This window comes from Anastrepha obliqua, chromosome 1, assembly GCF_027943255.1.
Source record: "Anastrepha obliqua isolate idAnaObli1 chromosome 1, idAnaObli1_1.0, whole genome shotgun sequence".
In the NCBI taxonomy this organism is placed as follows: domain Eukaryota; kingdom Metazoa; phylum Arthropoda; class Insecta; order Diptera; family Tephritidae; genus Anastrepha; species Anastrepha obliqua.
Window position 1 is genome coordinate 169,251,706 of NC_072892.1, and position 14,764 is coordinate 169,266,469.

At 33.8% G+C, this 14,764-nt stretch overlaps 1 protein-coding gene across 1 annotated transcript in view; it reads right to left on the reverse strand.

The window, feature by feature from the left end:
- Nucleotides 1-7,055: 7,055 nt before the first annotated feature.
- LOC129240683 (mitochondrial coenzyme A transporter SLC25A42) overlaps nt 7,056-14,764 on the reverse strand; it is a 65,337-nt gene continuing 57,628 nt past the window's right edge. Inside the window, exons 2-8 of the mRNA XM_054876623.1 lie at nt 11,967-12,192; nt 11,790-11,904; nt 11,529-11,717; nt 10,495-10,614; nt 10,283-10,428; nt 9,490-9,676; nt 7,056-7,705 (exon numbers count right to left, since the gene is read on the reverse strand). Of these exons, the coding sequence (XP_054732598.1) occupies nt 7,552-7,705; nt 9,490-9,676; nt 10,283-10,428; nt 10,495-10,614; nt 11,529-11,717; nt 11,790-11,904; nt 11,967-12,186 (1,131 nt within the window). The 5' untranslated portion in view covers nt 12,187-12,192 and the 3' untranslated portion in view covers nt 7,056-7,551. The remainder of the gene's footprint in view (nt 7,706-9,489; nt 9,677-10,282; nt 10,429-10,494; nt 10,615-11,528; nt 11,718-11,789; nt 11,905-11,966; nt 12,193-14,764) is intronic.

Consider the following 14,764-nt stretch of genomic DNA (forward strand, 5'->3'; position numbering starts at 1 on the left):
TTTCGAAGTTACACGCAAATTTGAAAAGGCGCTTCAGAGTGCTATGTAAAGTGCTTTTCAAACTTTAAACGCGTTTTTCACAAAATGGTGTTTTCAAAGTCGGTGACCAACATTACTCGAAAACGGCTTAACCGATTAGTCTCAAATTTTAACACGAGCTTCTTAAATATATATTTTTTAGTAATTAATCGAAAATTTTTTCTCGCCGATAATTTTTTTTTTATAAGCCGCCTTTTTATCAAAAAAATTTATTTTGCTATCCCCTCGATTAATTACTAGATTTAACATTACTTTAACGAAATCTGTTTGGGTTTTTAATTTCAGAGGACCCAGTTCAGATATATAGTGGTCACCGCAAAATGTCTTTTTTGAGAGGAACTCTCGGAGATCAGCTGTAGCTCCTTTCCAAATACATATTTTTACAATACAAAGACTTAAAATACAGTTAAAAAATAGCATAATATTTGTACAAATTTTTAGATCAATAATTTTAAAAGTTTTCTCAGAAAAAATTCTGAAAAATTCGCTTTTTTCGGCCTTCTAACTGTATAAACCCCTAAAACTATCCATATCTGATAAATTCTTAATATTTTTTTTTTTTTTGAATTGAATTGAAGAAATTTTTGAATGTTTTTATATTGGACTAGCGTACCCTCGCCCGCTTCGATAAATTCAATGATTTGCTGAAAGAGAATAAAATTAATACGAAACAAAGCAAATTCTTTGATACAATTTCAATCGAACTTTATTGTAACACTTTTTGGTAGACGTTTTTGGTTTTTCAATCTTTCGCGTAAATGAATAATGACGATGGTTTGCCAACTCGTGAGCAAGCTACATACAATTGTCCATGACAAAAAAATTGGGTATTCTAAATTAATACCGCACATTTGTAGAGACTGTCCATGCGCCTTATTAATTGTCATAGCGAAGGCAAGGCGAATAGGGAATTGCAAACGTTTGAAATCGAATGGTAAATCCGACGGAATCAGTGGAATTCTGGGTATCAAAATGTCTTCTCCTTTGTACTTTCCTTTCAAAATTGTTGCTTCGATAACGTTACCCATTAGCTTCTTCACAGCGAGTCTGGTACCGTTGCAAAGTCGGGGCACATTACTATTGCGCAGCATAATAATCGGTGCTCCAATTTTTAATCGTAAATTGTAAGGTGGTAGGCCTGGCAAATCGAGTGAGTTTAAGAATTCAGTTGGATAATTTACGACCTCATCTTGATCAGTAATAGTGTCTATTGACTTATACGCAACTATGTCAATAGGTATTTGATCTAAAATAGCTGAATTTATATCATTGACGTCCTTATTTTTCCCAGCTAAAATTGCTCTTGCGCTGAGCCAATCATGGTTTTTGTAATGTTGAACTATGTTTGGAAATACACTCTGTATCAATGCCTCTTTAGACTGTGCAAAAGTGCAGAAATTGTTAGGCAATGTTATCATTCCTGTTGTTTTTGAAAAAAGGTTTATTTTTTTTGGTTAAAAAGTGTTTTTTGAAGTTTTGAAAAACACTTCGCTCTAACAAATTTCTTCTCAGTTAATTGCTGAAAATTAAATATTTTGAAAAAACTATTTTTTTTTTAATTTAACGTTTTTGAGAAAATTTTGTTCTTGAAAAAATTTCATACTTTTGTAAAAGTTTAAATTGATTTGTTAAAAAAGATTTTTTTCCGCTTTGAAAAACACCCCCTCGAAAAAATGTATTCTCTATTAATAGTGGAATATGAAATGCTTTGAAAACACCATTTTTTTTTTTTAATTTTATTTGGTTTTCAGAAAATTTTGTTTTGAAAAAATTTCATACCCTTGAAAAAGTTTTATTTTATTTTATTTGTTTAAAATTTTTGAAATTTTTTTTTTTGTAATTTTAGAAAAACACCTCTTCGAAGAAATTTCTTTTATCTTTTTGAGGAAAATTTGGTTTTGAAAAAATTTCATGCTTTCGAAATTTTTTTATTTTACTTTATTTCTTCAAAATTTTTGAAAACAATTTTTTTTATAATTTTCGAGAAACACCCCTTTGAAAAAATGTTTTCTATGTGTCATAGTGGTATTCCATTAACTTTTAGGATTATAGTTAAATACTTACAAATATTTACGCTTTCACAAATAGCAACAATAAACAAATTTCCTCAAAACCAAAAAATTTACTTTTTTTCTAAAAAAATTCTAAACAAACAACGTAATAAATTTAGAATTTTGTGTTCACGAAAAAACAGTATTGTTTTTATTGTATTAACTGAAAACCAAAATGTTGCAAAAAATCAAAACAAAACTAAATTATTTTTTTGTGTTCATTTGGTCCATATGTTCCATAAAAAGTTGATATGGTAAATAATATGCAGGGTCTGATACACGCAAATTTCCATTGACCATTATAGTGACAAAATTATCGATCACCAATTCCAACAGGATTTCAAAATCAGAGTTGGAATGAGTTGTTGTGTGGTGTACTTCTGAAAAAATGAGAAATAAACAAAATAAATCTAAAAATTCGAATTCTAACTTTATCTTGTGTATGTTCTTATTACCTTTGAATTTTTCCAATGAAGCACCATTCATTTTAAATTTTCCAAGAATTTTTTTTATCATTTCGCGTTTCTTTCCTTTTTCATTCGATTCCAACATTTGTTCATAGCCGAAAACATCCTTTGCAAACGCATTCATTTCCATATAGAATTGGTCAAAGAAAGCATTGCTCAATTGAATTGAAACATTATTTTCATAAATACTTAGGACCTTAACTAATGCACCTTGGTACATACCTAACGCAGATATTCATCGCGACCTTGACATCGATACTATTGATGAAACAATACAAAGCGCTAGCAGAAGACACATAAATAGACTATTAACGCATACAAATCCTATGATGAGAAGACTACCAAATAAAGAAAAATCTACCCAAAGTCGGCTTAACCGTCAAACACCAACAGATCTTGCAAAATCCTTGTAATCAATTGTCAACTAATCGTATATGTCATTGTTTGTTAACCACTTGTTTTTAAATAATATGTATATATTTCTTCTAAATGAGCTTGGGGGCATTGGCCCTTCAATATCACTCTCATTCCATCTTTTTGTAAATCAAATTACTTATTGTCTAACGACAGGTGTAATATTTTATGGAAGAAATAAAAAAAAAAAAATTTCATTCGAATCATTTGAAATTTCTGTATACAATAACGAAAAATTCAAAAAAAGTTGTACACATAAAATGAATGTCGATTCGAAACTTACTTTAATCTAAGAATCGAGCAAGTTTTGTTTTGTACAATATTTTGATTTTTTCTTTTTTTTATATGAAGAAAATATTTAAAAGAAATTTTTTTTGCTAAAAACCTTCCCCTAGTGGATCCCTATAATATGAAAAAAAGAACGAATAAAATTGGCCTCGTATCGGCCCAAAAAAATGCGTACAAACGAACATCATTTCATTTTTATATATATAGATAGGGTTTTTCAGTGAGAGCGCTGCAACTTTTGAACTTTTTTGAATAAAACACAAACGGTTTGACTTTTTTAACTAATTTTTTTTTTATTATCGAGTTTCAACATATACATTTAAGTATGAAATTCGATTTCTTTTGCATGACCACCGCGTACACGTTTTACGAAGTCCAATCGTTGAACCCAATTTTCGACCACTCTTTTGCATAAATCGGCCGAAATTCCAGCAATTTCGCGTTCAATATTGGCTCTGAGCTCACAAATCGTCGCCGGTTTGTTACTGTAGACCAATGACTTCACATAACTCCAAAACGGGACGGCTTGTTAAAGGACCGTAAAATGGCCGTAATGCTCTTAAAGTAGCAGCAACAGAACGATTATTTTCATAAAAAATTTGCACGATTTGCAATCGTTGCTCATGTGTGTAGCGTTCCATGATGAAATGTATACTAATGAAGTTTACAAATGACAAGCGAAAAATAAAAAATATTGCGTCGTTCGCCCTCCCTATCGGAAAAACGTTGAAGCGCACCTATTGAATAACCCTATATAAAAGAAAGTTATGTTAGTTACACTATTTATAACTCGGGAACGGCTGAACCGATTTGGCTGAAAATTGGTTGAGAGGTAACTTAGAACCAGGAGACGGACATAGGATACTTTTTAACTCATTCGAACGCGTTTCCGTGAGGTCACTATAATATCTGATATAACAAAACCGCATCTATGGTTAAGTAGAAAATTTGATAATATAGGGTGATCAATCATGAGGTGCTTTTTTTCAATAGTTAAAAAAAAAACAAAAATGTAAATTATGTTCAAAACCTTTATTTATCATTTGAAAGGACATTCTTTGACATTTACTTTTTGAATATGACTTCATTCAAATGTTGGCCGCAACTACGCTTAAGGTGGTCCATTCTGAAGGTCCAATTTTCAATCACTCGTTCGAGCATTTCGACTGGAATGTCGTGAATAACACGCGTAATGTTGGCTTCCAGAGCTTCACTCGTAGCTGGTTTATCAGCATAGACCTTGGACTTCACGAATCCCCAAAGAAAAAAGTCCAAAGGTGTGATATCACAAGATCTTGGTGGCCAACTCACAGGTCCTAAACGTGAAATCAGCTGCTCTCCGAAATGACTTCTCAATAAAGTCATTGTTTCACGAGCTGTATGGCACAGAACGCTGATTTTCATAATACAGTTGAACAATTTGTAGACGTTGTTGCGGTGTGAGTCTTTCCATGATGAAATGCCAAACGCTGTTAAACAAATCCACGATGACAGTTTGCCACAACTCGCGCGCGATCTGTAAAAAAAACGCAAATGAAAAAAACTCCTCTTAATTGATCACCCTATATAAATTTTGCCAGAAATATATAATAATAGTAATTTGTATTCTCTTTGAATCGTCATTATCAATGCCGCGACCAAGACGATCGAATCTTTCCCGACATAGCCGAGAAGGATACGCCAAGAAGGATACGAAACATTGCGTATGAAACGACTGAACAAGCACAAGGAATTGCCCGTGAAGAGCGCCGCGTTAGTATGGCTCGACTTCGTGCTTCTCAATCACAAGAGCAAAGCGAGGTAGCCCGTGAAACGGCTCGGTTGGCAATGCGAAATCGTCGAGCGAATTACAGAGACCAACAAGTAGATCATTTTTGACACACAAGAAGAGAATTATCAAGTGCTGATTTGAATCGAGGGATAAACGCTAAAAAAAAAAAACACTTTTTTCATGAATTTATGTAGCGAAACGGTTCAAGTCAGTTTATTAAAAGTTGTTGCATATTACAATATAAAGTAACATTTCAAGAATATTTGATAAAATTTTCATGTAAAAATATTGCAAAATGAGCGAATGAGAGCACATTTACGTAGACGTCTTTTCAAAAATACATTTTGCAGCAGTCAGCATATCTCAGCGTAGAATCATCTGAAATCAAAAAAATCGAATAATTTAGTTAAAGTATGAGTTAAACTTCCCCCCAACGTTTATTTTGACCATTTATTTTCATTTTCAGCCATTTGGTAGTCGTTTGAAGTAAAAAGTGATTTTTGACGAAAAAATGCCGCCATTTTGTAGGTGTAAAACCACCTTAATATAAAAAAAAATCGCGAAAAAAAAACGTTGAGAGGAGGTTTTTTATATGTAAAATATGTGTGCAAAATTTCAAAAGGATCGGTTGAGTAGTTTTCAAATGCCAATGACTACGCACTTTAAAAAAAAGGTTCGAGAAAACCGCGTTTAAAGTTTGTAACGGACTACGCGCGCAACTGCTGCGTCTCGGCAGATGTTTGAGGCGGCTCGGCTTTATGCTCTATAACTTAAAAAGTTTTGCTCGGATTGACTTAAAATTTTAACACGGTATTTTTGAAATGTTTTACTACAATAACATGCAAAAAAAAAAAATCGATTTTTATCCCTTTATCCTTGCTCAGCAAAATTATTCACCAGTCTCATTATGGTCCATCTGCTCGGGGGATCGCCGCCAAACATCCGCCTGTACTCTCTCTGTACCAAAACTACGGACTCCAGTGCGTGATAGCGGCGGACTATCCAAATTCTTATTTGCGTGTCCCAGTTATCCATTTTAATAAATTTTAAAGATCAATTTGCAAATTAAAACAAAAATGGAACAGATAACTTAAAAAGAAAAAAAGTTATTCAATTTTTTTTTGGTAGCGGCTTTCATCAGCCACCCTGTATATAAATTGGTGAACAATGTAATTTACGCGACGATATTCAAAGGAAAATTTGAAGGGGAAGAAGTTGTCATTCCGAGGATCCCGATGATCCCAACCGATCTTCCGTTTGAGTTTAAAAGACTTCAATTTCCGATCCGTCTTGCATTCACATGGTTATGCCATTAATAAATCACAAGGCCAATCCTTGAAAGTTTGTGGTCTGAATCAAGAAAATCAATCTTTCTCACATGGTCAATTATATGTGTCATGTTCACGGGTCGGAAAACCATCTGCGTTGTTTGTTCTTGCATCTGATAATAAAACAAAAAATGTCGTGTATCACAAGGTGCTTAACTGAAGGGTGCAATCTATTAAAGCTTAATTGAAATACTTGATTAATAAAAAAATTTACTTAATAAAATTAAAAATCTGCTTTTTATTGCCTCTAGTGCGGAACAAAGTTCGCCGGGTCAGCTAGTTTGTAATAAAATAATGTTTTTTTTTTTGGTTTTTTCAGCTTGCAAATTTTTATTTACCACTTTTCGAATACTTCACATAAAAAAATGTCTCAAAAGACTTATGAAACTTCAACAAATGTTGTGTTACCATTCATTTATGTATGTAAGTATGTATGCATGTATGTATGTAACTTAACTGCAAAGAGCATTATACGTATTTAGTTATAAGCATTTGAGTACTATCATATACATATGTTTGTACATACATAGATAAATATCTACCAACTGATATCTTCATAAGTCCAACACATGACAACTTATTTTGCACATTCCTTGTAAAACGACAATCGTTCGAAAACCACTCTTTACTTGCACGTGTATGTATGTATGTGCCTACTAAATGTACCAATACGTAATTTTAGATGTATGTATGTATGTATGTATATGCTGTATTAAAAAAAAATCAGTTTAGATTTATTGTCGCATTGTGCTTACTACAGTTACACATTAAATTACTCATATTTAATATTTATATAATATTAACACATATAAAAAGGAACAAAACTCGGCTCTCATCAACAAATTCGAAGCTAAACGGCTAACCGTATAATTTATGTTATATCACCTAATGAAGGCATATTTCGGCAAACGGCAGATTACTCTGACCATTCCCGAACTCACATATACCTGCACATACATATACGCATATATAAGTATATCTATTGATTTAGAATTAATAATTGAACCTTTCACGTTGACTCAAGTTTAGTTTGAATACAGCAATAACGTCTAAATATTCGTATATAAATTCCACTTTTCGGCATTCGGCATTCGGCACACCGTTTAGCATTTTCAAGTAAAAAATAATAATTACATAACAAAATATATATAAATATATGTAAATAAAAATACGAAAAATAATAGTTGCACAGTTTAAGCATCGTATCGGCCGCGTTTCGAATGGAAAAGTTCCCTAAGCAGTTCCTTAATTAAATCGTAGGCAGAGAAGCTAATGCCAACCGCAATCGGGCCTTTGATCCAGTTCATGCTCAGACCTTTGTAAAAGCCATTTTTGATGCCTTCCTCCCTGCAAGATGCAACAAGACGATTAATTATTTAGCATTCGGTATGTATGTAAAGGGTGATTTTTTAAGAGCTATAGGAAAGTTTTTCAAAAAAAAACACACGTAAAATTCAGAAAAATGCATGATATTTTTATTTAAATCGATAGTACAGTCCATATAATTTAATGCTTAAAAATTATTTCATGCAAATGTTGACCGCGACTACGCTTCAAATGATCCATCCGCTTAGTCCAATTTTGGCATACTCTTTCCAATGTTTCGGCAGGTATCTCACATACAGGGTTTGATTGAAAAGTAATGAACCTTCTCGCGCGGAGCGTCTGCCAAGCGATCAACCGAATCGGCTGGTGGGGGAAAATGATCGTTGGACCTTCCACTTCCACTAGAAACCGGTCCCAGTTCGCTGGCAACAGCGGTGCAGTCAATATCGCTCCGCGCGTGAAAGCTGTTTTAAAAGTGTGTTAGGATTTTGCAGTGGCGAAAATACAGCGATCATTGGAGCAACGTTACTCGATCAAATTTTGCGTAAAGCTAAACAAAACGAGTACCGAAACCATTGGGCTACTCAAGGAGGCTTACGGGGACCAATCTCTGTATAGTGCCCAGGTAAAACGGTGGCACAAGTCGTTCAAGGACCCGACCTCGTCAACAATCGGACCCTTCATCACGACAATGAGCCGGCGCACACCGCCTTCCTCTGCACCTCTGCATTCCTCTGCACCTCTGCCAAGATGGGAGTTCCGGTGCTTCCCCACCCTCCCTACAGCCCAGACCTGTCCTCTCCGGACTTCTTCTTGTTCCCACGGCTGAAAAGAAAGCTGAAGGGGAGGCGTTTCGACTCCATCGAGGCGATCCAAAAAACTGTGACAGCCGAATTGAACGCGATTCCGGCGGGTGAGTTTAAAAAATGTTTCCTGTGGACGGACCGCTGGCAGCGGTGTATTGATGCTCAAGGGTCCTATTTTGAAGAATATTAGTTGTGTAAGCCGAAAGGTTTAATAAAACTACTTAAAAAATAAGGTTCATTACTTTTCAATCAAACCCTGTATAAATGCTTTAATGTTGTCTTCCAATGCGTTAATTGAAGCAGGCTTGTCTGAATAGACATGAGCCTTAACATAGCCCCACAAAAAATAATCTAAAGGCATTATATCGCACGATCTGGGTGGCCAATTGACAGGTCCCGAACGTGAAATAAAATGTTCACCGAACTCGCCTCTCAACAAGTCCATTGTTACGCGTGCTGTGTGGCATGTGGCACCGTCTTGCTGAAACCACATGTCATGCAAGTCAAGCTCTTGCATTTTGGGCAAAATAAAGTTGGATATCATTTCACGGTAGCGCTCACCATTCACAGTTACGTTACGATTCGCAGCATCTTTGAAGAAGTAGGGTCCAATGATACCTCCAGCCCATAAACCGCACCAAACTGTGACCTTTTCTGGATGCATTGGTAGCTCTTGCAATTCTTCTGGCTGGTCATCAATCCAAAATCGACAATTCTGCTTATTTACGTACCCATTGATCCAAGAATGAGCTTCGTCGCTGAACACAATTTTTTGATAAAAAAAATGGATCTTAAACTTTCTTAACAGAACACGCATTTTTATAATAAAATTCAATGATTTGCAAGCGTTGTTCGTTTGTAAGACGATTCATGGTTAAATTATAGACCAAACTGAAGATGTTTGACAGTGAAAGAAAACACGAAACATGCGTCAGCTGCTTAAACTAACTGTTTAAAAAGATAATAGCTAAAAAATCACCCTTTATATGCAAAACTTACTTGTAAATTTTCTTCAAGGTTGAGTATATAGTGCGATATTGATCGTTGGCGCCCTTATTGACGCCCATTGTTTGCATGCGCCGGCGCACTATATCCAACGGGTAGCTCGATGTTTGCCCCGCTGCACCAGCAACAGCGCCAAATGCAAGTGAGACTAGAGTATTTGGTTTAGAGTTTCCTGTCACCTCTGTAAATGGCGGAAATAAAGTAAGTGAAATATTAATTTGCGATGCAGCTTAAATTAAATTAAGTAATTAATTGTAAAAAATATGGCTGACAGTTATGGTTAGGTTAGCCTAGTTGGCATAGCCTTTCTGGTTCCTCTAACATCATTCCCATGACACCCGGTACTACGTTACCGGAATGACTCGGGTTTTTCCCGACCAAGGGGTGCCGCCCCAGCACACTAGCCCTATCTAGTGAACCGTTTATTTAACATTCTTGTCTTTCCACTCAGTTTCGTTCCTCTTCTTTGCTTCCTACACTTTTCATTTGTTTATTTTCTGTGCTGACGTCACGGCCCTTGGAAAGGCACAATCTTGTATTCTAGCATTCTTGGCAGGCAGTAGCTTATTGAAGAGTGCTCCTTGAGTACGCCGCTCAACATAACAACAACATATTACAATTGATTAACAAAGTTTGACGCTTTAGAGATCAGATTAAATTATACAAAAAAGTGGAATCAGCTGCCCTACTGCTACTACCTTAGAGGCGTGGAATGTGGTTGGGATTGCTAAATCTATATAAATAAATTCACTATTTTCTAATCAGAGCATTGGTTTTGAAAACTTACCATAATATTCACGCTTAAGAGTGCCGTAGGTAAAGAAGGATACCCCCGCGTAAGGTATCACACCCAGCACGGTGGCAAAATATCCTCGGTAAAGTGTACGCGGCCCTTCTTCAACCCAAATTTTAACGAAAACTTGTCGTAAGGTCCTATAAAAATAAAGCAAATTCAAATAGTATAGCAACACAAATTTTCAAAATCTACCGAAAACATACCTGTATCCAGTGTATTTATCTGTGACAGCCATGCGGGCGCGTGCCAAATCCAATGGATATGTCAGCGATTGGGAAGTTATGCCAGCCAATGATCCCGCTATAAAACGTCTGCCTTTGGTGCTGTGCAGAACAAAAGAAAAGTGCAAATATTTAAAGTTACTTTGAAAGGATATTTATGAAGGTTTCAAAATCACTGTTTTACTATACTCATTCTTTCTTAAAAGAAATTGAAATGGAACTCATATTCAATGTGCTAATCCACGCTGCGCTTCGAAGTTAGTCGGCGAACGTAAGACAAAACTGAACATTGAACTGAAAGTTAGTCTTATTTGGGTGCCTGGACATTGTGGTATTACAGGGAACGAGTTAGCTGATAAACTGGCAAATGAAGGCTCTGCAAGTATGCCACTAGGTCCTGAACCCTTTCTAGGTGTCAATTCCGCATCGATTCAACTATGGATTGACGACTTCATGAGGTCTACCCATAGAGGACGTTGGTCTGGGTTGAACTCGTGCAGAGTAGCCAAGTGCTTTGTGAAAGAACCAAACAGGAAAATAGCGACCTTTCTCCTAAAACTCAGCAGGGAGGACCTGAGAGTACTGGTGGGGATAATCACAGGGCACAACGTCTGTGGTCAGCATATGATTGCTATGGGAGTCGTCGACAGCCCGATATGCTTATCCTGTCTTGAGGATGACGACACTGCAGAGCATTTTCTCTGTAACTGTCCGGCTTTTTCCAGAATCAGACTTAGGATATTGGGTTACGATATACTGAGTATGGATAAAGTTCATACTCTTCCTCTTCCGGATCTCTTAAAAATGCATCAATAAATCCAAGAGATTTGTGGAAGAGTGACCTCAAACTAATTTATCCGCTTTACCACCCACATTTTATCTTTCCTAGCTCTATTCTTACTACTGAAATCTATCCGGGTGTAGTACAATGGTCTCCTGACTGATTGCTTGGACTTGTCCAACCCCCCACAAATCTAATCTAATCTAATGAGCTATAATTTTGAGCTCCCACTTACTCGCTGCCATCCTTATCCACCTGTAGTATTTTGCGCCACTGTTCATGCGCCGTGAATTGTATGGCTGCGTAAGGCACAATGCGTGCCATCGTTGCTGAATTGCCCCGCCATAACGCCAAAATACCCTCCTTCTCGTAGGTATTTCGTAAAAAATTAATTGCCGCCTTGAATGAGTAGGGAACATTTTTACTGTAGAGAAGTGAATAAAATATTTATATTAAAATCGGGTATTAGTATTTGAATAAATTTTGTGCAGCTTACCTAATTTGAAAATTGATTTTCGTGCGATCCAGCGGCGCGATAGTGGTTTTCGCTAAAGCGCCGGCAGCTGAACCGGATACCAAACTTATAAAGACTTCATCGAAAATTGTGTGGGCTGCCGAAGAGTGACACAAAAGTTAGTTATGAATACTAGAATTTTTACCATGTTTTACATACTATTATTAGTTGTATTCGAACTGGTCACCGCCGCCAATTGATTTGTGTTCGCTTCGGCTTGGCTTTGTACAGCAACTTCAGTGGCAGTGATGCCTAGTCCACCAGTGGCATTGCCAGCCACTGCAGCATTCGAGGACAATTGACTACCTGACGACGACGACGACGACGACGACGACTTAAGGGACATCGCAATGCTGGGCTTCTCGAGAAGACGGCTCATTGCAAACTGAAAATAAGTAAAGTGAATAAATTAGTGCATACTCGTACATACATGTTTACTTATGTCAGTTCAATTCAAGGAGCTCGGAGTTGTGACACTATAATTACTTGGTGTCAAGCAGCACAAAAATAGATGAAAAATTAGTTATGTCCATACGGCAATTAGCAGCTCGAAATTGGTGACATTTGTAAAGCTTCATTTGTGTATGAGCGTGAAAAAGATGCTATGCGAAAATTAATATGTAATATACAACAACACATTAGAAAACACCAGTGGGATGAGTCGAGGATATTTTGTAATTTGTGTTGTAGTTGTCATTTGTGTTGTAGTAAGAGAATTACTTCAAAGTAGCTGACATATGAGTGACTAACAGAGGCGGAGAGTTATAATAATTTAAAATAAACAAAAAATTTGGATTTCAGGTTGTTGGTAATAAATATTTTTTTACTTTTGCTTTATGCCCAAAAATTTAAATTATTTAATAATAAATATTTCTTAATTTTTTTTTTAATAATAAATACTTGATTTATATTTTGATTTATTTGTCTTTTTGATAATAAATATTTTTTTTTATTTTTATTGTTTGTAATTTTGTAATTTTCCTAATCTGAATTTTGCTAAACAAATTTATTTTTGTATTTAAGCTTTTTGATTAATTTTATAATTATTTTTTTTATTTCTATTTTTCGTCCAAAAATTATAATTACTTGGTTTATATTTTTGAGGAATAATAAAATTATTTTATTCTAAGTATTTGAAATTTTTTATAGTATTTGAGATTTTTTATAATAAATGTTTTTTAAAAACAATAAAATTATTTTATTTTAAGTATTTGAGCTTTTTTATAGTAAATATTTTTTAAGAATAATAAAATTATTTGATTTTAAGTATTTGAGATTTTTTATAATAAATGTTTTTTAAAAATAATAAAATTATTTTATTTTAAGTATTTGAGCTTTTTTATAGTAAATATTTTTTATGAATAATAAAATTATTTTATTTTAAGTATTTGAGACTTTTTAAGAAAATTTAAATTTATTTGATTTTAAGTATTTCAGCTTTTTTATAATAAATGTTTTTTTTTTAAATAATAAAATTATTTTATTTAAAGTATTTGAGCTTTTTTATAGTAAATATTTTTTAAGAATAATAAAATTATTTGATTTCAAGAATTAGAGTTTTTTATAGTAAATATTTTTTAAGAATAATAAATTTTTTTAATTTTTAGTGTTTCAGATTTTTTATAATAAAGATTATTTAAGAATAATAAAATTATTTGATTTTAAGTAGATATTTGCGCTTTATAATAATAACTAGTTTTTTATTTTTATTTTATATCCAAAAATTTGAATTACTTCACAAACATTTTTTTCTTTATTTTTTTTATATTTTTTTACCCAACTTGATTTATATTTTGGGAAGAATATAAAACAGGTTTATGTTTGCATTTGAGCTTTTTGATTGATTTTATAGTTTTTATTTTATTTTTTCCATTTTTGTCCCTGATTTATATTTTTCAAGAAGAATAAAATTATTTGATTTTAAGTACAATATTTGAGTTTTTTAATAATAAATAATTCTTTATTTTAATTTTTAGTTAAAATAGTAATTACTTAATTTATATTTTGGGAAGAATACAAATTATTTGTCTTTTTGATAATAGATAATTGTTTATTTTTGTTTTTGTAAAAATAGTAATTACTTGATTTATATTTCGGGAAGAATACAAATTATTTGACTTTTTGGTAATAAATATTTTTTTTATTTTTATTTTTGGTAATATTGTTATTTTTATAATATTTTTTTTTTTTATATTTTTTGTCCCAACTTGATTTATATTTTTTAAGAATAATAAAAATTATTTAATTTTAGGTAGCCTCTCGAATCTCGTGGGTTTTTTCAGAGGTCACTATGCGCGAGGAATGCATGCTGTGAGACTTGGAATTACCTCAAGTCCTTTTTGCGATGGATGTATGGAGGATGAGGTGGAATCATCTCAGCACTTTCTCCTTAGCTGCCCTGCACAAAGCGGTTGACGCAAACGCAGCACAGGCATCGTTCGTAATCCACACACTCTAAACCCCTTCCTCCTAACCATCCCAGCACCACCTCTCCCCACCCTCTCCCTGTATCCCATCGGTCTTCCTCTTTCATCTCACCTCCTTCATAATGGTATCACAAAGGACGAAACCGTTTTTCTTCGCCCAAGTGTGCTTATTCCCTGGGCAACCATACCAACCTAACCTAACTAGATATTTGAGCTTGTTGGTCTTAATTATTATTTTTTATTTATATTTTTTACCTAAACATTATAATTACTTGATTTACTCATGCCAATTTTTTTTTTTTTTTTTAATAAAATTATTTGGTTTTGCTTGGGCATGACAATTATTTTTTTACTTAGTTTTTGCCAAAGAATAACAAATATTTTTGGGTACATGAAATGTTGTCGGTTTGCTAAAATTTTGAGCCTAAAGGCTAGTTAGATTATTCTGATTCTAATTTATAATTGTTTCTTTTGCAAAAATGTCATACAATATTACAAATAAAAATGCTTCTTGAATAAATAATATAAGAG